This window comes from Tetrao urogallus, assembly GCF_951394365.1.
Source record: "Tetrao urogallus genome assembly, chromosome: 1".
NCBI classification, from domain to species: Eukaryota; Metazoa; Chordata; class Aves; order Galliformes; family Phasianidae; genus Tetrao; species Tetrao urogallus.
In genome coordinates, this window is record NC_136813.1 from 71,071,164 (window position 1) to 71,089,811 (window position 18,648).

The 18,648-nt window shown below is 52.5% G+C and overlaps 1 protein-coding gene across 1 annotated transcript in view; it reads right to left on the reverse strand.

Annotated features, from left to right (window-relative positions):
• Positions 1-18,611, reverse strand: part of LOC306954921 (maestro heat-like repeat-containing protein family member 2B) — a gene marked incomplete at both ends in the record, with an annotated part of 19,738 nt that extends 1,127 nt beyond the window's left edge. Inside the window, 31 exons of the mRNA XM_079546126.1 lie at positions 1,793-1,889; positions 8,372-8,526; positions 8,759-8,911; positions 9,296-9,405; positions 9,608-9,731; positions 9,903-9,989; positions 10,386-10,478; positions 10,595-10,730; positions 11,135-11,214; positions 11,492-11,614; positions 11,836-11,991; positions 12,126-12,248; positions 12,420-12,539; positions 12,816-12,923; positions 13,217-13,269; positions 13,679-13,820; positions 13,997-14,037; positions 14,165-14,324; positions 14,504-14,611; positions 14,759-14,878; positions 15,211-15,284; positions 15,387-15,500; positions 15,616-15,685; positions 15,971-16,063; positions 16,594-16,737; positions 17,081-17,232; positions 17,363-17,461; positions 17,616-17,781; positions 17,917-18,039; positions 18,179-18,300; positions 18,587-18,611. Of these exons, the coding sequence (XP_079402252.1) occupies positions 1,793-1,889; positions 8,372-8,526; positions 8,759-8,911; positions 9,296-9,405; positions 9,608-9,731; positions 9,903-9,989; positions 10,386-10,478; positions 10,595-10,730; positions 11,135-11,214; positions 11,492-11,614; positions 11,836-11,991; positions 12,126-12,248; positions 12,420-12,539; positions 12,816-12,923; positions 13,217-13,269; positions 13,679-13,820; positions 13,997-14,037; positions 14,165-14,324; positions 14,504-14,611; positions 14,759-14,878; positions 15,211-15,284; positions 15,387-15,500; positions 15,616-15,685; positions 15,971-16,063; positions 16,594-16,737; positions 17,081-17,232; positions 17,363-17,461; positions 17,616-17,781; positions 17,917-18,039; positions 18,179-18,300; positions 18,587-18,611 (3,471 nt within the window). The remainder of the gene's footprint in view (positions 1-1,792; positions 1,890-8,371; positions 8,527-8,758; positions 8,912-9,295; positions 9,406-9,607; positions 9,732-9,902; positions 9,990-10,385; positions 10,479-10,594; positions 10,731-11,134; positions 11,215-11,491; positions 11,615-11,835; positions 11,992-12,125; positions 12,249-12,419; positions 12,540-12,815; positions 12,924-13,216; positions 13,270-13,678; positions 13,821-13,996; positions 14,038-14,164; positions 14,325-14,503; positions 14,612-14,758; positions 14,879-15,210; positions 15,285-15,386; positions 15,501-15,615; positions 15,686-15,970; positions 16,064-16,593; positions 16,738-17,080; positions 17,233-17,362; positions 17,462-17,615; positions 17,782-17,916; positions 18,040-18,178; positions 18,301-18,586) is intronic.
• Between the last annotated feature and the right edge of the window lie 37 nt (positions 18,612-18,648).

Below are 18,648 nucleotides of genomic sequence, written 5' to 3' on the forward strand. Positions count from 1 at the left end.
CAACTAATATACTGAGGCTGAGAATGTTTCTGATCTTGCCAAGTTAATCTAGTGCATGGCTTTGGAGAGGAAGAAAGATAAAATAGACCTTCAGGCTAGGATTTCTTAGAGTGGACTCTGGGTGAGAAGTTCTAGAAAGAGGCAGAAGGAAACAAAAAGGACAGAAGGAAGACTGCCCTCTCTGGTAAAGCAGCCCCTGGCTCATCCTGGGGCAGAAGCAACATTCATATTCCATTCCTGCCCCTTACAGCTCTGACACATACATGCACTGTAGCTTATCTTCAATAAAGCCCCCAGCCTCCATCTGCACCATCCAAACTTCATACCATTGAGCATATGATGGCCTCAAAGGATAACTCTACTCCAAGAATGAAAAAGCTTCTGGGGATTTCACAGCCAAGAAATTTAGAGGTGTGGAAAGCATGAAATACACAAGACAAATCAGGAAAACAAACACAGAATGTACAGAACAGAGAAAACAAATTACTCAGAAACTTTTTTTTTTTTTTTTAATGGATGGAAAAGCTTGATGAAAGCTGCAGTAAATGTTCTTGGTACAGTATGATGGAGTCGAAGGGAGAAGGCAATGGCCTGCCACTTCAATCTAAGCAGGATGTTTCACATGTGAAATATTTTAGGGGGCACAATAGGAGCTACATTTTCTTGAGAGAAACTTGGAGACAAATATTTATATATAGAGGTACTGTCCAGTATGAGTATTGCTATTGAGCATCTACAAACAGAAAGGAGAGAGGTCACGTTTGTGCACATGGATCTGAACAAGCAATGATTGCTCAAGATGTAGAATATCTGGGACTTGCACCTACCTTCTTTTCTGCAGCAACTCTTCCACAGCATGAAATCCTTCAGGAGACAGTATTTCTGCATCCATAACATAATGCATCCTAGGAGTGACTGCACAGCTGTCATTTTGTGGTGTTCCTTGGCATCACAGTGATCTGGGTGCTCCCACAGAGCTGGACTGTTCTCAGAGAGCCACAGCTACAGGATGAGAATGGTCACAAGCTGCAGCAAGGGGAATCACAGCAAGGCATAAAGAAGAACCTTTTCCATCATGACAGTAGTCAAGTACTAGGACAAGCTGCCCACTGAAGTTTTGAATTCTCTGTTCCAAAACTTGATGAGTCACAAGTTAGCTGCTCTAACTGCTAGCAGGCCCTGCTTTGAGCTGGAACCTGAACTGGGTGGCCTTTGCTTAACACCAAACAGTGCTGTGAGAGGGCCCTGTGCCCTCCTCGGCCCTCACCGTGTACAGCTGACTCTGGATGATCCACTCAACTCCCTCTTTTTCATCACAGCAGAACCAGCAATGTCTGTCTCCATCTGTCCCCTGACTTTCAGAGCCCTGAGGCTATGGTGTGTGAACAGACTGCAGCCACTTGGGGTGGAGATGTCCACATATGCGCTGATGGTGTGCAAGTAGAAGTTCTAAAATTCCTGCTTGCCCAGCTGCTTACATCCAAGGCACAGCCAAAACAGCAGAGGTTGTGCCTTGCTTAGCCATGCCTCAAATGTCAAAGAAACATTTAGATCTCTTTCTGTGCATAGAAAAAATAAAATTGCCGTGGAACCCCCCTTGAAAATATGCTGAGGTCTTAGCTTCTTATTAGCAATCCTGTTTTCCTTTACCTCTGCTTAAATCCAGCTATGATAAGTATTCACATGTTCTGCTGGGTTCTCTCTGAGCTGTACTAACAGATTGTTTGAAGGTCTTCACATTTGAGGTGGCTTTACTGGCCAATACAAAATCTGTACGAAGTTACAACCTTACTGAAAGCCACAACATATCATCCTCTTTAAATTCTAAGGGCTTCCTGATGTAGTGATGGGCTGTGCTTTGGAATATTGATCTCAAAACAGGGCAGTACCTATTCGGGTAAGACAAAAAGTTACAGAACCACTCGTGCAAGGTTTTGCTGCTGCACCTTCTGCTTAATTGTGTGTGCTTTCATATCTGCTCTTGCCTTGGGAACCACTGATGAAGAACAGCAAACAAGCCTGCATGTCCAGCCAGAGCCCTCTCCAAAGGAATTGTAGACCAGCTCATGTTGGCAGGGACCCCAAGGATCATCAAGTTCCAACCCTCTTACTTCAGTCATGGCCACCAACCTCCAGATCTGGTACTAGACCAGGTTGCCTAGGAGAGTCCTGTGAAACAGCATGGATGCATTCCTCATTCCATTGCTCTGGGCAGAGCAGCCTTCCCAGATCAGAAGAGTTTCCAGCAAGTTTCCAGTGTACAGCTGACTTACCCCTGTAAGGTAATACCTGAGGCATCAGGCTAAGTTCAGGAACGCTACCAAAGCTTAAAATCCTGCTTATAAATATTTGCCTTGTTTTTTTTTTTTTTGGTTTTTTTTTTTTTCTCACAATAGGTTATAAACAAGCATTGTGGGTTACTAGTATAGTAAAATCAGTCAATAGTAATCCTGACATGGATTTTGTGAATTTTTCTGTGCTGCATGAAACTCTATGGTATAAGTTCCTTCTAAATTACTCTATTACACCACAGGCAGTTCCTCTGAGTCCACCTCATTCACTCCTTTGAGTGTCAGTCATTCACTACTAAAGCAAATACTGATAAATAGTTTGCTACTGCTCCTGCATCTGAGAATGGGCATTAACAGAGGACTCACACTGCTTGGGATGAAAGAGGAGGTAAAAGGAGGGCGTTGGTACTGCCTTTCCCCATTCACACCTGAGACCATGCAAAGTTTTGCCTTGCTGTAATACATGCAATATCTTTACATGCCCCCTAAAGTCTCCAGAAACTGATGATTAAAGTAAAGGAAAAATGTTCAGACACCACCTGAAGAGCTCTGCATGGTCTTAGTACTGTTTCTCTAACAGCAAACACTTGCTTCATATATTTCCTTCTGATAGCTGCAATTTCAGATTTTCAAACTGCAGTTTCTTAAATTCATATAGAAGGCAATATTATGTAAGTCTGATCTGCCTTGCAATATTATACTTTTAACATCGATTTCTAAAATGACTGATTGACTTCAGCTGCCCCAAAACTTAGAGTTCACTTTACACTGACACTGATGTTTGACATGTGACAACAATAAGCAGGAAAACAAGCTTAATGCCCTTAGGAAAGGTCCCCCACACAAAACTAGTTTCATTTCTGTCCTGCTGGATCTACATGTATCTAATATTCAGAAGACTAAAAGGAAGCTCAGCACCCAGACTCACTTTCTCTGATTAATCCCTTTGTGGGAGCACAGCCCAAACCTCTCATATATTAAAGAAAAGGTCCGCAAGCTCTGACAAGCAACAGGTATTAAAGCTTTCAACTGGCGTAGCTACGTGCCCTGCGTCTTTGTTTACTGAATAAAAGGATACACCCCAAAAAGATGCTGCAAGGCATGGCTCATACAAGTACATTCAAGAAAAGCTCTTTTTCCTTTTCTCCCTGAACATCAATTTTGGCAAGGGAGAAGTTTGGCAGGATTTGGGTTCTGGCCATGAGGAACTCAGCCCAGCAGCCTGGTGGCTGTGTGGAAGAATCGAGATATTCAGCACAGCTCTTGTTGATCCAATTACAAAGGATTTACATTAATGCAGTTGTGCAGTGAGCAGAAACTTTCTAAGTGGAACGGTCTGCTTCAGTTGCCATGTGAATGTGTTTGCTTACTCCTGCCAAATAACCAACGTTTCCTGCAGGGTGATTGGAAACAAGTGTAAGCGGTTCTGGTTATACACCGCTGATCCTTACATTATAATCCCAACCTTGCTCTACAGTGACTTCTCCAAATGGGAGAAGCCTGAGCCTATCACACAGCAAAACACAAGGGCTGGCAGCAGGCAATGGCTGCAGGCCCAACCAAGTTCCTGCCTGGAGCTGGGCAGTGGATTGGATGCTCTTGGGCCTGCAGCCTGCCTGCTTGTGAGTGCCTGGCCTTCACACAGGTCCTCATCCTTCACGGAACCTGTAGGCAGCAGGGGGTGAACTGCAGAGGGGCATCAGAGCTGTGAAGATAGCCTGGGGCTCCAGTGCCCTGCGGGGTGGTTGGCACCTGCTGCTGCCACATGTGGCTGCCTGTGACCTGTACTGACAGCTTCCATCTGAGCAGAGGTTAGGCATGCTCCTCACAGAAGCAGTTTCAGTTGAGAGGTGCTTGCTGCTGGGAAGAGCCATCTCAACAGCTGCTGAAGAGATTATAGCAAATACACTAGACTCTAAAGATTTGAAGTGGAAATGTGCCAAGTGGAAAATGCAACATGATTTTGGTACGGGTGTTTTCTCACTCTCCCTCCCACCAAATAAACCTCTTCAAGGTTTGTTGGGAGGCAAGTGCAAACCTGAGGGTCAGCGTGAGTCAGCTTGTGGCTTTTAAGGACAAGTCCACAAAGGAAAAACAAGAAACAAAAAGAGAAAAATGGAAGAAAAAAAAGAAAGGACACAAGAAAGGAAAAAGGAGGAAGGATATGGAAGCCATTAGTAAGCTGTAAATATAAAACATGTCCCAAAAACTCTGATCTTATCTAACTTCTATTGGCTTTGAGCTGTGCCCAGCGCTTCACTGCATGTGTTGTGGCATACCTTGGAAAACATGGGAGAAGTTATCTACATTTTACAATAATGAAATGAGTTCTAGTACAGCAGTGCATGACAAACAGACGTCTGACCACAAAGCTGCCTTAAATTAATAACGTGGTTTTATTGCCTTTGGTGACCAGGTTTCTTTTGTTGGCCTGTATTGCAATCTACTGTTTAGATTGGTCAGACTTAATACTGGCTGACTTGTTTGAAGGAAAAAAAGATCTTTCATTTCTTTTTTTTTCCCCCCTATGGAAAGCAATAGAGGATCTTTCTCTCTTCCCAGTGTCTTCTGGTTGCTTCTGTTCTTGTATTTCCCTCTATATTCCTGATATTCCTTATCCTTATGCTTAAGCTAATTCCTTGTATCAGAGAGGGCAACTACATGTTCTCCCTGCTCACTCCCTAAAACACAGTAGAAAATTGCCTTAGGCTGATGTGAATATTCAACTGCAAAGCTGCTGAACAGCTCTCCTTACAGGGATGAACAAGCTCCTGCTCTTTCTTCTGTACACAAGGCAAATCTAATAGTCCGTGTTTATATGGAGATTGCTTGGTCTGAGGTGCAGAGCATAAAAAGATTAATGAAGATGAAGACAGCCTAAAACAATGAATGCACCTTGAAGATGCACTTCAGCCAGAGCTGAAGTCTGCATCGCCCCATCCCAGCATGACTTGGAAGTGGCTCTGTTGTTCACTGTTCGCATATAGTGAAGTTGAGATGTCTCCTCAATGGCAGCTGCAGGAATGAGGGATTCCATGTATTTACATACTTTTTCCTTGGAATCCTTTCCTTTTTTTCCCCACCCTTTTCCTTCTCACTGTTTTCCTGGCACATTTGCACCATTCCTATAGAAGCAGTCGAGCAGAAACCTCTGCTATGAATATTCATATCCCATTCCTGACCTTCACAGCACTGACAAATACGTGCACTGTAGCTCCAATAAAACCTTTATCCTTCATCTCACCATCCTTATTCTCTCCTATGATTTCTGCTCTCCCAACCCAACAATTCCTACCGTCAGCCTTTCTTTTTCTTCTGGGTCTTTCCCATTTCCCCAGTCTAAGTGCCTTATTGGTCTGGATGTGGCTGTGCTACCTGAGCTACCAATCTAGACAACACAGCCCCGTGCTGCTTGGTCCCCTCTAGCCATCATTCCTGTGGGTGCTTGCATACCCAGACTCCTCTTTACCCCATCACACGCGTTTCTAACTGCAAACATCAGCTCTCCAAAGGTGGGAAGGCCTGATGGTTCAGAAACTAATCTGTCGGGGGGGAGGGAAGCACACATTCTCCATTGCAAGCATTCTCTTTCCCTCCCTTTATTTGCTTATTATCAGAGGCCCTGCTTCTGTTATGGGGGAGTCCACCAGCTCCAACCACTCATTTCCAATTCAGATCACAGAAAAAACAGCAACAGGTTCTTCTAAAATAATTTTCACCCACAGAAAACTCCCAGTGGGATGAAGCTGCTATTTCAGAGCTCTCCCTTTTTTATTTTTTAACACTCACTTCTTTCACTGAGTGCTAAATGGCTGATAACACTACTGTCAGCTGGGGCCAGTTAGGTTTTCGGGAAGATTTCAGAATATGCTTCTTGCAGCTCGAAGCTCCTCTGGGGCTCCAGTCTTCCATGCTGGAAGAAATCAGGCCACAGATACAAAACATCAATACCACCCCCAGCAATAGCAGATCTGGTAACCTTTAGCTGGCTGCGGGAAGCTACAGAAATAGCCTGTAGGTGTAAGGAAGTGTTTGTTCATCATCTCACCCTTTAAAATCTTTATTTTAGGAGAAAAGCCATATTCTTCTTCCATATTCAACACTCAGTATCCCCAAAGTGATTGTGTGATTCTTGTCCTTAAGTGAACAGTGTGTTTCTACTTCAGTAACCCCCGTTGGCAGGCTACCACACACATTTATTACTTTCTGCATGAGAAGATGTTTGAGTTCAAACTTGTTTCCTCGTTCCTTCTGTGCTTTCGGCAGAGACTTAACTGCTCACTTCAGAGCAGTTGAAAATAACAACCACAGCTCAGGTGACAATGATTATCTAACAGCTTTTAAAACTCTAAAGGAAAACCAATTTTTAGGCAGCTCTTTCTCAAAGTATGCCAATTTTGGAGTTCTGTTAGTCCCAAGTGTCTCGCTTCAATTTAGAGGAGGGAGATGAGGTTCTTTTAATATCTGTATACCCGGCGTGAGATTAAGAAACAACGGTTCATATGTTGTTGCATCCAGTTTATTGCCAAAACTTATCAGGGAGACGGGGAAGGGAAGGAGGGCGATAGAAAAGGTGGAAAAGAAGCAGGAGTTGCGTAAAGCGGGGATAGTCACCAGCAGGATCCAGCAGCGGTCCCGTTGCACAGCGTTTGAAGGTCCCAGGCAGACGCAGCAGGGGAGGGGGCGAGAAGCAGCGTGGCCGGCCTTGGGCAGCAGGCAGGTAGGCGAAGAAGTCGAGGAGCCAATCCTTGAAGCAGCAACAGCGGTCAGGCAGCAGGCACAGGAGAGTTCGACAGTATGCAGGAGTCACCTCAATCGTCAGGAATCCCTTTTCTTCTTCATGAGGAATCAGTTGTCAGAAACCTCCGTTCTTCATGAGGAATCTGTTGTCAGAAACCTCCATTCTTCGCGAGGAATCTGAATTGTCAGAAACCCATCCTCATGGTTTTCAGTTCCTCTTTTATCCTCCTTGTTCTCCTGCCTAGGTGACAAGGATGGGCCTTGAGCAAGAGTCATTGAGTACCCCCTGAGATGGCCATCATCCTGAGATAGGTCCACACAAAGGAGCACTTCTCAGCTATTTAGCTGCAGCTCATCTCGCTCTGGTTGCCCCTGGCCTTGCCCATCTGCGTCCCCCAGACAAAGGATCTCACAACCTTTGCCCAGGACTTGCCTGGACTTGTTCATCTGTGTCCTTCAGACAAAGGATTTCACAATCCTTGCTCGGGACTTGAGCAAGTCCATCTGTGTCCCCAGCAAGCTTTGAGACACAGAAGTTAACAGAATAATCTCTTACAAAGCTTTGGCTTGGAGGAGACTGAGAGGTGACCTAATGAACGCTTATAAATATGTAAAGGATGTCTGTCAGGAGGATGGAGCCAGGCTTTTCTCAGTGACATCCAGTGACAGGATAAGGGCAATGGGTACAAGCTGGAACATAAGAGGTTCCACATTAATGCTAGAAAAAAAACGTCATGGTGATGGTAACAGAATATTGGAACGGGCTGTCCAGAGAGGTTGTGGGGTCTCCCTCTGTGGAGACATTCAAAACCTGCCTGGACACATTCATGTGTGACCTAATCTAGGTGTTCCCAGCAGGGGGATTAGATTAGATGAGCTTTTGAGGTTTCTTCCAATCCCTGACATTTGGTGACTGTGATTCTGTAACTGGTATGGAGAAGAGACAGCAGCTGTTAAAATAAAGACTTGGTAAAAAAAACCCCTACTATTTATTTATGTATTTATGTATGTATGTATGTATTTATTTATTTATAATAAATAGTACAATTTTTAAGCTCATCTTCTCTTTTCTCGTTCTCTTCTCTCCTTTTCTCCTTTTCTCCTTTCAAATTTCCCTTTTCATTCCCTTTTTCCTTCCCTGCTCCTTTCCTCTCCTCCCTTCCTTTCTTATCCTTTCTTCTTTTTTCTATTGGCTCCATCGCTGAAGACAAAATTCTCTTATTCTCCTCCATGTCTCACTAGAAAAAGTAGAGTCGCAACTTGAGACTATTCACAACAAAGAAAAGCTGCCTCCTCCCTACATTCCTCTGCAGCAACAGCAAAGGCGGGAGTGCCAGTACCTGTCCGTTGGCCCAAGCGGCCGGGAGAAGTTGCTCATCACGGCCTCAGTGTGACAGCGGGTGAGGATGACCACCGCCTGGCACAGGAAGGGCAGGAACGTGCTCTGCTGCGCAAACGATGTGATGCTGCGCAGGATGTAGAGGATCGGAGGCACCTGAGAGAAGCAGGGGAGAAAGAATGACTTGCTGCATCCTGCACTCTGCAGGGCCCAACCATGGACATTCAGCGCATGAGCAGTGCCTGTCCCTTGACATGCTGCCAAGTCCTAAGCCTGAATTTCATGCCAGCTACCCTGGTCTCCATGCCCTGAGCACACGGGGCAAACGGCACAAGTCATAGTGCAACAGCCAGCAAAAGTCCAAGACACGTGGGAGAAAGTCTCTTACGTTCCAACTGATGTCCTTCCCGTGCATCTGCAGGAAGGTGGTCATCCACTTCCCAGCAGCACGCACACGCACTCCGTTGGCTTTCCGGATCGTCTCCTTGATGGCAGTCATGAAGTCAACGGTGCGTTCTAGGGGGAAGTTCCTGCACACGATCTGCAGAGAAATGAGAAGCGGGAGAGATCTCATCACTGCTCTGCTGCAGCTGTCTGTACCCTGCTGTTTATACGGAAGGCGGTTGAGCCTTCTCTCAGCTTCTGCACCCATGGTGTTTGCTTACATGCAAAGCCTACCTCCCAGCAGCCACAATCACACATGCATGCAAGTGCACTCACACACACAAACGCACATCATGGAGTCAGCTCCTTGCACTGGGTGCCTGAAGGCCAGACGTAGCTCAGAGCCTCCTGCTACTTGCTGAGAAAACAGGACTCAGGGTAACAGCTCATTTTGGAAACAGTGTGAGAGGTTGGGAGCAGCACAGGGTCGTGCAGAAGCCTACACACAGAGATCACACCACCCCTTCTTGGGTCCACATACCATGGCCATTTTGGATGTGGTCTGGAGCTGAGAGGCGATGCTGCAGGCATGCAGCCCCTCGCACAGGCTCCCGATGTCACCCGTCTCAATGACTGTGTTGGTCGCTTTGGCTGGAAAGAGCACAGGGAGAAAAGGGAAGTCATGCTTCTGGAAATGAAACTGCTTTCCATGGGGGAAAGACAGAGGACAGGATGGGGACAAGAAGAGAGCTGTGCACGGTGCCTCTCCCTCCTGTCAAGAGGGCCCAGCCCGTGGGGCTCTGGTAGTGCTACGGCAGAGGGCAGAGGGCTGGAGCACGCCTGCTCTACTCACCTTGGATTCGCAGAAGGGAGCTCAGACAGGTGACGGCCAGCTGGCAGGATGCAGGCATGGGGTCACACGTCAGAGGCGCCAGCAATCCCACCAAGGAGCCAAAGTGCTCACAGGCATCTCCTCTCTGCAGGGGTGAGAGGCAGGAACAAAGCTGTAGACGGCCCCAGCTCTCCCCAGCTTCTCCCATCTGTGCCTTCCCACCGTGACACAGCATGCACAGCTGGGCAGAGCTCGCCTTCCAGCTCAGGGGCGCTGGGGAGGGAGCAGGGAGCATGCAGTGGGGCTCTTTACTCACTTGAAGCTCTTCACAAACAGCCAGCAGCTGGGAGCAGGTCTGCAGGGCCCTCTTGCGCTCCCACACGTTGCTTGATACCATCGATTTCTGCAGGACCTGGGGTAGAGCATCTGTCTCACTGAGGATGTCTTTTCTTTCCCTTCCTGCCACCCCTCTCCCTGTCCCTCCTTTCCCAGCACTTTCCCTTAAGGCCTGCCCTGTTGCTCCATGTGGCCTCCTGCCTCACAGAGCACCGGCACTGCTGCCTCGCTCTCTGCAGTCACTCCTGCCTCCTAACCCAGGAGCTTTTCCTCGGCTGTGGCCGGCCAGGGACAGGCTCCTGCTTTCCCCCTGCAGGGCCCATTTCTCTGCCCATTTCAGCTCGCAGTGAGCTGGCACGTCAGCAGGAGATTTCTCCCCCTCTGATCCTCCTCTCAGTCCCCAGATCTCTGCCCCCGCTATTGACAGGCACCATGCTTTCTCCCTTGCCCCACGCATACTCACATGGACTATGTTCTGGAAGAAGCCACCGCTGGGCTCTGTCTCCAGCAGGACCACCATGAGCCGGCCCAGAGCTCTCAGTGACGTTTGCTGAAGCTGAAAGCAGAAGAGGGGAGTGACGTGTAGCATCACGGCTGCTGCCAGAGCAGAGGCTGTGTGTGCTGAGGTAGGGTTCCGACCGAGAGGTGGCCGGGAAAGTTACGGCAGGTTACCTGCAGGTACTGTGCTGCTTGCTGTGACTTCCTGATCTTCAGCATCATCTCTGCTGAAGGGTGTGTCACGATGTTCTTGCAGCACAGGACCAACATCTCACGCAAGTCCTTGCTTTCAGAAGAGGGCTTCAGCTTGCTGAGAGGAGGAAAACAGGAAGAGAAATCAGAAAGGGTCTTTACCTCTCCAGACTGGTTCAGACAACATCTGAGTTTCTCCTAATTGACAGCTACAAAGCCAATACCCCCACCCAGCTCATGCTGCTGAGCACTGCCTTCAGTTCCAGCAGCGCCCACCTCCTCCCCGGCAGCAGTGAACCACCTCCCGCTCTGGAGGGAAGGAGACCCCAGCTCTCCCTCTCTTCCCTGCCAGGGGACAGGAGCACCAGGGCCTTTCTCCCTGCCCAGAACCTCAGCTTTGCTGGGCACAACAGCCCAGCCGTCTCTCCTGTCGATGTGGCTCCTCCCCCCCTGACCCCCCCGGGCCCTCAGGAGCTACCCAAAATGGGGATCACCATCCTGCCTTGCAACCTCAGCCCTTACCTCAACTGCTCCAGGGCCAGAACCACCTTGAGAGGCACTGGGGAGACAGGCATGCCCGAGTAATACTTCTTCATCAGGTCCTGCAAGTCCCAGAGAGACAGTGTCAAAGTGGGCAAGGGGCACACAAGAGCTGTTCCACCCGGCCCCGAGACAGGCACAACTGCCACACACCAGCCCCATCACTTTCCCATGGAAGCGCTGCAGGATGCAGCAGCTGGTGCACCCAGCCCGCTGCCCAGCTGCTGCCTGCCAGCACCCAAGTCCCCACCAGCTGGAGACCTGCATGCCCCCAGGGAAGCGAGCCTTGTGGCGCAGCCCAGAACTCCTCTGCAGACAGCCCTGTCTCTAGGCACTCACCATCAGGATCTCCAGCAGCTTTCCCTTCAGGGAGGGGTTAAAGCTTGCAGAACCACCCACAGCTTGGTAGGCAGAGCTGCAGTCGGTGATGCTCTGCACCAGCGCGAGGTTGTTCTGCAAGTCCTGAGGAGCAAGAGAGAAGAACATTCTTTGAACTGCGGGAAGGGACAAGGGCTGCAAGGGACACACGTGGGGACAACACTAAGGGAAGGGCTTGGATCTTTATCTGGGCACAAACAGTTCCCCGAGGGACCTTTGGAAAGGGAAGGCCCATCTCAGCATCCCCCCATGTGGAGAGGCTGCAGCTGGGCACCCTGACACCCTGGCACGCTTTGAGCTCTCACCCGACAGCTGCAGCTGTAGAGCATCAGGACGTTGCCCACGATGTCTCCCTCCAGGTGGGCGAGCAGCTGTTGCTTGGAGGCACGCAGTGCCACGCTGCCGTGGGCGAGCATGAGAGCGCTGCGTGTGGCATGAGCTCTCGTGCTGTCCAGCTCCATCTGTGTGGGAAGAAATGCCTTGAGACACTCGCTAACGGCCCCCAGTGCCCCGCGATGCACCTGGGCTCCCAAGGCAGGAGCTGCAGGGAAAATAAGGCCGAAGAATGCCAAGATGGAAACCCGTAACGCTTTACCTTCTTGCGCCTGGAAATCCTGGCATTGCGGCCTTTGCACAGCCTGGACGCAAACATGGTGAGCGTGGCCAGGACTGTGTGGAAGTTGTTCTCAGCAGCATGGCTGAGAAGAGAGATGATTCCCTGCACAAAAGAACAAGGGGCCGTTGGCACAGGCCTGAATCTACAGGTCCTCTCCTGAGCAAAATGGCAGCAGTGCGGAGGTTGAAAGGCCTGGAGCAGGGCCAGGAGAAGGCCTCTGCCCCACGGCCAGAGCGGGGATGCTCACAGGAGCTGGAGGAGAGGAGAGCTCACCTGGGCCTCACGTGGCTCCTCTGCATTTGCCTCCTCCAGGTGCTGCAGCAGCTTCTCCTGGACGTGGAGGACTCCCTTACAGGATCCCAGCACCGTGCCCAGAGCCTTGTACAGGAACGACTGCATGGGAAGGGAAGGAAGAAGCTGAGATGTGGCAGCAGCTTAACGTGCTGGGGGAGGGCCAGGTGGGAAGGAGCCACGCTCCCTGGCGGTTGCTGAGAGCAGCTGCGGGGCCGAGCTTTAGCCATCCGCGGGCAGATTGCAGGGAAAGGCCCTTTGGGGGGCACAGACTGGGAAGCAGCATCAGCATCCCACGTGGGCAGAGCACCAGCCGCAGCCCCAGCCCCAGCTGGACACCTGCAGCTGCACCGCTGGGTAGAGCCGGGGGGAACTCACCTTTTCTGCAGAGCTGCTGGCAGAGCTGCTCAGCCGCTGGCTCAGCTCACAGCTCAGGGCCTCGATCCATGCATTCTCCTCGATTGTGTCCAGCGACGCCTTCAGGAACTGTTGGAGAACAGGAGAAGACAATGTTCCCTTGCCCTTTGCCTCTTCCCTCACTCCCAAGTTGCTGCAGCCCTCTGGGGAGAGGTGCCTGGAAGAACAGTCCCTCTCCCAGCTCCCCCAGCGTTCCCTCCATTAAAGCCGCCTGCCCGGAAGAGGCAGCGCCACAAAGGCGTGCGGCCGCTCCGCAGCAGCGCTTGAGAGGCTGTTCCTGCCCCACAGTGGCTCACGTGGGAGCGGGGCTACTTGGGGCAGGCAAGCACTTCTCTGCACCGCGCCTCCCGGCAATGCTGTACCTTTAGCAGACGGCGCTCAAACTCGGCTGTGTCCGGGAAGCTCTCATCTTTCCCTGCACAGCAATAGGAAGACAAAGACCCTTACTTGGGACCAAGGCACAGAAGAAGAGCTGCTGCAAACCTGGCTTGGCCTGGGCACTTGACACTGCCAAGCTGGGACCTGCACCCCCTCCACAATGACCTGTCCCTCCCCACAAACACTGCCTCCACAGGAACACGGAACTAAGTGCTCCAAGGCTGCTGTCTGAGGGGACGTGAAGGGCCCATCCATGTCCTGGAATGGGCAGATCTCTGGTGGGATAGGTCCCTGGGCCTCAGTGCTGACTCCCAGGAATGGGAAGAGCAGCAGAGCAAGAATTGGGCTGCAGGCAGTGCTTCCCCTCTGCCATGCTACAGAGCTGCATTTTCACTCCCCCCCTTCCCTTCCCTGCCTCTGCCTCTTCCTCCCCTCCAGTACTTTACCTTCAAGACACTGCAGCAGCAGGGGGATCTCAGTAGCCCACATGGCCCCCACAGCCCTGTGGAACCTGCTGTGGAGGTTTTTCATCAGCAGTAAGGCAGCAGCTTGGAGTTTGCTGCCTGCAACAGGGCTGCCTGCCACCACCTGAGTGAGAGCAAGAAAAAGCAGGGTCACTTCTGCAGCAAGAGCAACGGCTTCCCTCCAGGATGGAAGCAGCTTGGCTCTTCTCTGGCAAGCAAGGAGCAGCCAACAGCTTTGCCCATGGCCATGCTGCTTCCTCCTGGGTGCTCGTAGAACCGGCCTCTGGAGCATCTACTCACCAGCAGTCGTGCCAGCAGTGTCTGGGGCGTCAGCAGTGGGCCTGCAAAGAGGAAAAAGTGCTGAGTAAGACCCCAAGACACTGCGTGCCCAGCCGTGCACACCTCCGCTGTCCCTTCTGGGTGCTACCACAGGTCAGCAGAGCTCCCTGGGGGAGTTTTTGCTCCTACCTTGAAACATGGAGCTGACGAAATGGCGATCCAGATGTTCTATCGGCCGTCCTGTCAGCTCCTCTCTCTCAGCCAGGGCACAGACACAGCGGGAGACTGGGATCAGCATGCCTGTGTACTGCGCTGGCACCACAAACAACAGCAGCCGCGGCCACAGGAGCTGTAGGGAACGAGGCAATTGAGCAGGTCAGCATTCCTGCTTCCGCTCAGAGAGGAAGAGGACTCTGTGAATTTCCCTGAGTCCTGTGTGCTTCAGAGGAGAGACCTGGGGTCTTGGAATGGGACGAGGAACACATGGTGCAAAGGCAGGGAGCAGCAGCAGGGCAGAGCGTGACTTACTTTGGACATCCCTCTCACAGAGACGTCCAGTGATCCCAGGATGTCCATGCACAGCTCCTGGAGAGCTCCTTCTTCCTGGGCTTCCCGGGCAGAAAGGTCTCCGGCTGTCTGCACAACAGTGGTGTTGAAACACTGGTTATGCTCAGTTCTCAGGAGCCTCTCAGGAGGCTCAGGTGTGGCCCCAGCGGTGCTTCTGTATACCAGCCTCTGAGCAGCACGGGTCTTCCAAAGGAAGATGCTGCCCACTGCCCTTACCCTTCTTCCTGTGGCGCGGCTGAACTCCCTGAAGATGTGCCCCACCACATCCCAGGCTGAGCAGCTCCGGGTGCTAGAACTGAGCAGATCCTTGATGAAATACAGAATAGCCGTCCTCACCTGCAAGGGGTCAATTATGGGTGTGATTTTCCTGGTCAGAAGGCAAAGGGAAGCCACCTGCTCGTCGGGGCAGCCCTTTGGGCATGAGCAGAGACAGCAAGAGCAGTGGAGAGGCTTTAGCTACCGAGGTGAGGGCCAGGCCTTAGCACCAGGCTGTGCGCTTTCCATGCACAGCACAGGGACCTGCCCGCTCCACTCTGCCTGCTCTCCCCACAGGAGCCATCGTGACCGTGTGGCCAATGCCCCAGCACCTCTCTAGTCACCCCAGCCCTGCCTGTGCTGGCAGCAGCATCACCACCCCGACAGCGCTTTCTTTTCCCAAACCAGCTCACCCGGATGCTGGGGTCGCTGCACAGACGCTGCACAGCCTCGACGACCTGGGGCAGCATCTCCGTCATCATGGGCTCTGCAAGAGATGCACAGAAGCATGAGCGGAGCCACAAGGCAGATGGCAGAAGGGAGCCCTGGCAGTCCCAAGGCGTGGTACTGACCAACCCGTGGTACTGACCATCAGAGCGAGCCAGAGCACCCAGCAGACCCAGGGCTGCCACGCATCCAGGCTCCCAGTCATCGCCCAGCTGCGACTGCAGAAACAGGATGGTTTCCTCTGGGCAGATCCGGGCTGCAGGGAGGAAATCCCACGCTATGTTAGCAAGAACCTCACGCCCATTCCTGAGGTTTGTGAGAGAGGTTTTGGCCAGGGCACAGCCAAGCATGGCCAAGGCTCCTCTCCTTACCCTGCAGCATGATGCAGTGGGTCAGCTGTGCACGACCAGCCTCGCTGTGCTGCTTGCTGTCGTCATAGAGCTGTGGGAACAAGGTCCATTTGAGAAAATCACATCAGCACTGAGGACGGAAAAGACACCTTGCTGCCCGCTCTCGTCTCCCTGGGCACTCTCGGGAAGAGGACAGGCAGACAAAACCCAGCCCACCCCACAGCATCCCCGGGAGTACGTGCACGGCTCTAGAGCAGCCTTGAGCATGCAGGAGCTAAGGCTGAGCCGCCTTATTCAGGGGCTCGGAGCTTTGCAGTCCTCCTGAGACTTAGCCACAAGGGAAACTGCTGTGGGCGCAAGGATAGGCTCCCCTTACCTGGTAGAACACGGCACTGGTGACGTCCAGAAACTTGTCCCCTGGGATTACAGACTCAATGCCCCCTAAGGCCTCCAGGAAGATAGTGAGGCTCTGCAAGAGAGCAGGAGAGGAAGAAAGGGATGAAGCCACATCTAGCCACTCGGGAGTGGAGAAACTGTTTCCCAATTGTTTCTCTGCAGGGAGAAGCTCCTGCACAGGCGTTCTTGTTTATCCCCCACCTCCCAGCGGCACCAAGAGAGTCTCTCTGCTCTCAATCGAGCCGTGTTTGGGCATCATTTGCAGGCATTTCCCACCCAGCAGCCCACTTCTCCCCCATCAGATGCAACTGGATGTGGTCCCCCCAGTTGTTAGCATAGAGCTCCTCAGGCACTCAGAGCCCCACAGTGGTGGTGAAGCTTCCCATCCGCAGGAGATGAGCCCCAGTGATTCTTGGTTCCCTCCTGGCTCCTGTCTGGGTTGTTCCTTCTCTGACTGAAGAGCTCAGGAAGCCTCAGACCTCCCTTGAACACCCATTCCTTCTTTCTCCAAGGGCTCCCCACCTCCTCCCTGCATCCCCCTGACCCCTCGTGGCATTTGCACGGGCCCCACGTCTACCCTGAGCCCTGCGCAATGTCTCTCACCTTGGCCACCCTGCAGGTGTCTTGGATCTCCTGACATGGGTGAACGAGCCAGAGGAGCTGCTCCCAGACCTGCTCTTGGTGCTGCTCCTCTTGCAGGAGAACCTCCAACATGGCAGCCACAGCCCCAAGGACGGCCTGTTTGTCCTGGAGAGGATGGCAGAGGCCCGGCATCAAAGACTGAAGGTCTGCCCTTCCTACACAGAGGGCTTTCCCTTTCCCTTCCCCTTCCCCACACCCCCACGCCCAGCAGGAGATGGGCTTGCTCTGGAGAGCAGGCAGCTTTTCCCCATACCCTCATCCCCAGCTCTTTTTGCCACAATGCTGTGACATGCAGCTGCTCCCTGGCACACAGCCACTTCAGGGCCCTTTGCAGAGCCAGCCCACTCCCTCTCATCACCCCTCAGCTCTCAGCCCACTGGGCACAGACAGAGCTGCCAACATGGGTGCCCCTGCTGCCATCCTGGGCTGGGAATGCAGCAGTGCTCACCTGTTCCTCCTGGCAGTCTTGCCAGTTCCACACCACAGAGAAGAGCAGCTCGTGAAGGTTTTCATAGCTCTGCTTTTTCTCCGTGGCAGTCCAGGGGCATTGAATTCCTGAGGACAAGTAATTCTTGACTCCATCCAGCCACTGTTTCACAACTGAAAAAACAAAATAATAATTTTGTTTTGTTTTGTTTTGTTTTTTTGTTTTTGTTTTTGTTTTAAGAGAGTGAGAGAAAACGGAGTCTGTGAGAGTCTGCAGCAGGGCTGCTCTGGGGCCGGCACTCACCAGCACAAGCGATGCGCAGGATCTGGCCACTCTTCACCTGGCCCACCACACTGCGCAGGCCTGCCAGCATCAGCCACACAAAGGGGATGCACTGTGGAGCTGCAGAGAGGAAGGAGAGGGCCACAGTCAGAGCCCCGGCAGCAAGGTAGGTGGACAGCAGCCCTGCAGCCCCCAGCTCAGTGCAGATCACACTCAGAGGGCAGAGGCCCCTTTCCCGGTTGTCATAGGTGTCAGGAGGTTGAGGGTACTCTACCATAGGTGCTGAAGAGTTTGCTCAGGGTGATGAGCACCAACTCCTTGCACACGTCCCCCGTGGCCTTCAGGTGGCTCTGGAGCTCAGCCATCACCAAGGTGAAGTGCGTCCGAGCCAGAGCCACCAGGACATTGCTGGCAGCTGTCTTGACATTGCTGGTCACGCCCTGGAAGAGAGTCACTGGTGACACGCAGCCCAGGAGACTGCCTGAGGCCCTTGGAAGAGCTAAGCCCCCACCATCCGCCAGCAGAACACCAGCGTGGGCAGGCGGTTCCCTTTGCCCTTGGGAGTGAGCCCTCACCTGGGCTGCCGTCAGGTCCCGGGACACCTCTGCCAGCAGCCGGTTCACCACTCCGCACGGCGGGCGGCTGCTGTCTTGGCACAGGGCGCTCTCCAGCTCACAGTACGCCTGCGCTCGGTCACCCTGGGGACAAGGATCAGTCACGCTCGCTTTGCCCGCTGCCACCCATCGCTCTGTGGATGTGCTGCCGGGCCTGGCACCCACGGCACCGTGGCCCTGGGCCAGGAGGGCAAGGGTTGCTGGTTGGATGTCCCCAACTCACCTCCTGATCTTGCAGGCGCTGAAGCTGTAAGGTCGCGGCGCAGGTAGGGGCAGGGCTTGACACCCTGCTTCTCTCCCTGCAACGCGTACGCCTGGGCACGCAGCCCACACAAGCAAAGAGACCTGGAAGGAAAGAGCAGAGCAGCTGCTGCAGGTGTTGCTTGGAGCCAGGGCCGAGCACCCGGCCAGCTGTGGGAGGAACGCTCCTCCAGCTCCACAGCGCGAGGCTGCGTGTGGTTGGTGGGGACAGGGGAGGGAGCTTTCTCCTTGCTGGGGTGCTGGGGAAACCACGGTGGGCAGCTGCACTGGGCAGAGCAAGGACAGTGCTGCTGGCACGTCCTAAACAGACACTGGAGGCACACGTGTGCTCGGGCAGCATCGTGGTGTCCAGAGAGGTGGAGGGACTCACTTCGAAGGGCTCTCAGCCTCTCCATGATAGCAGGATGCCTCCAGATAGACGCAAAGCTCTCT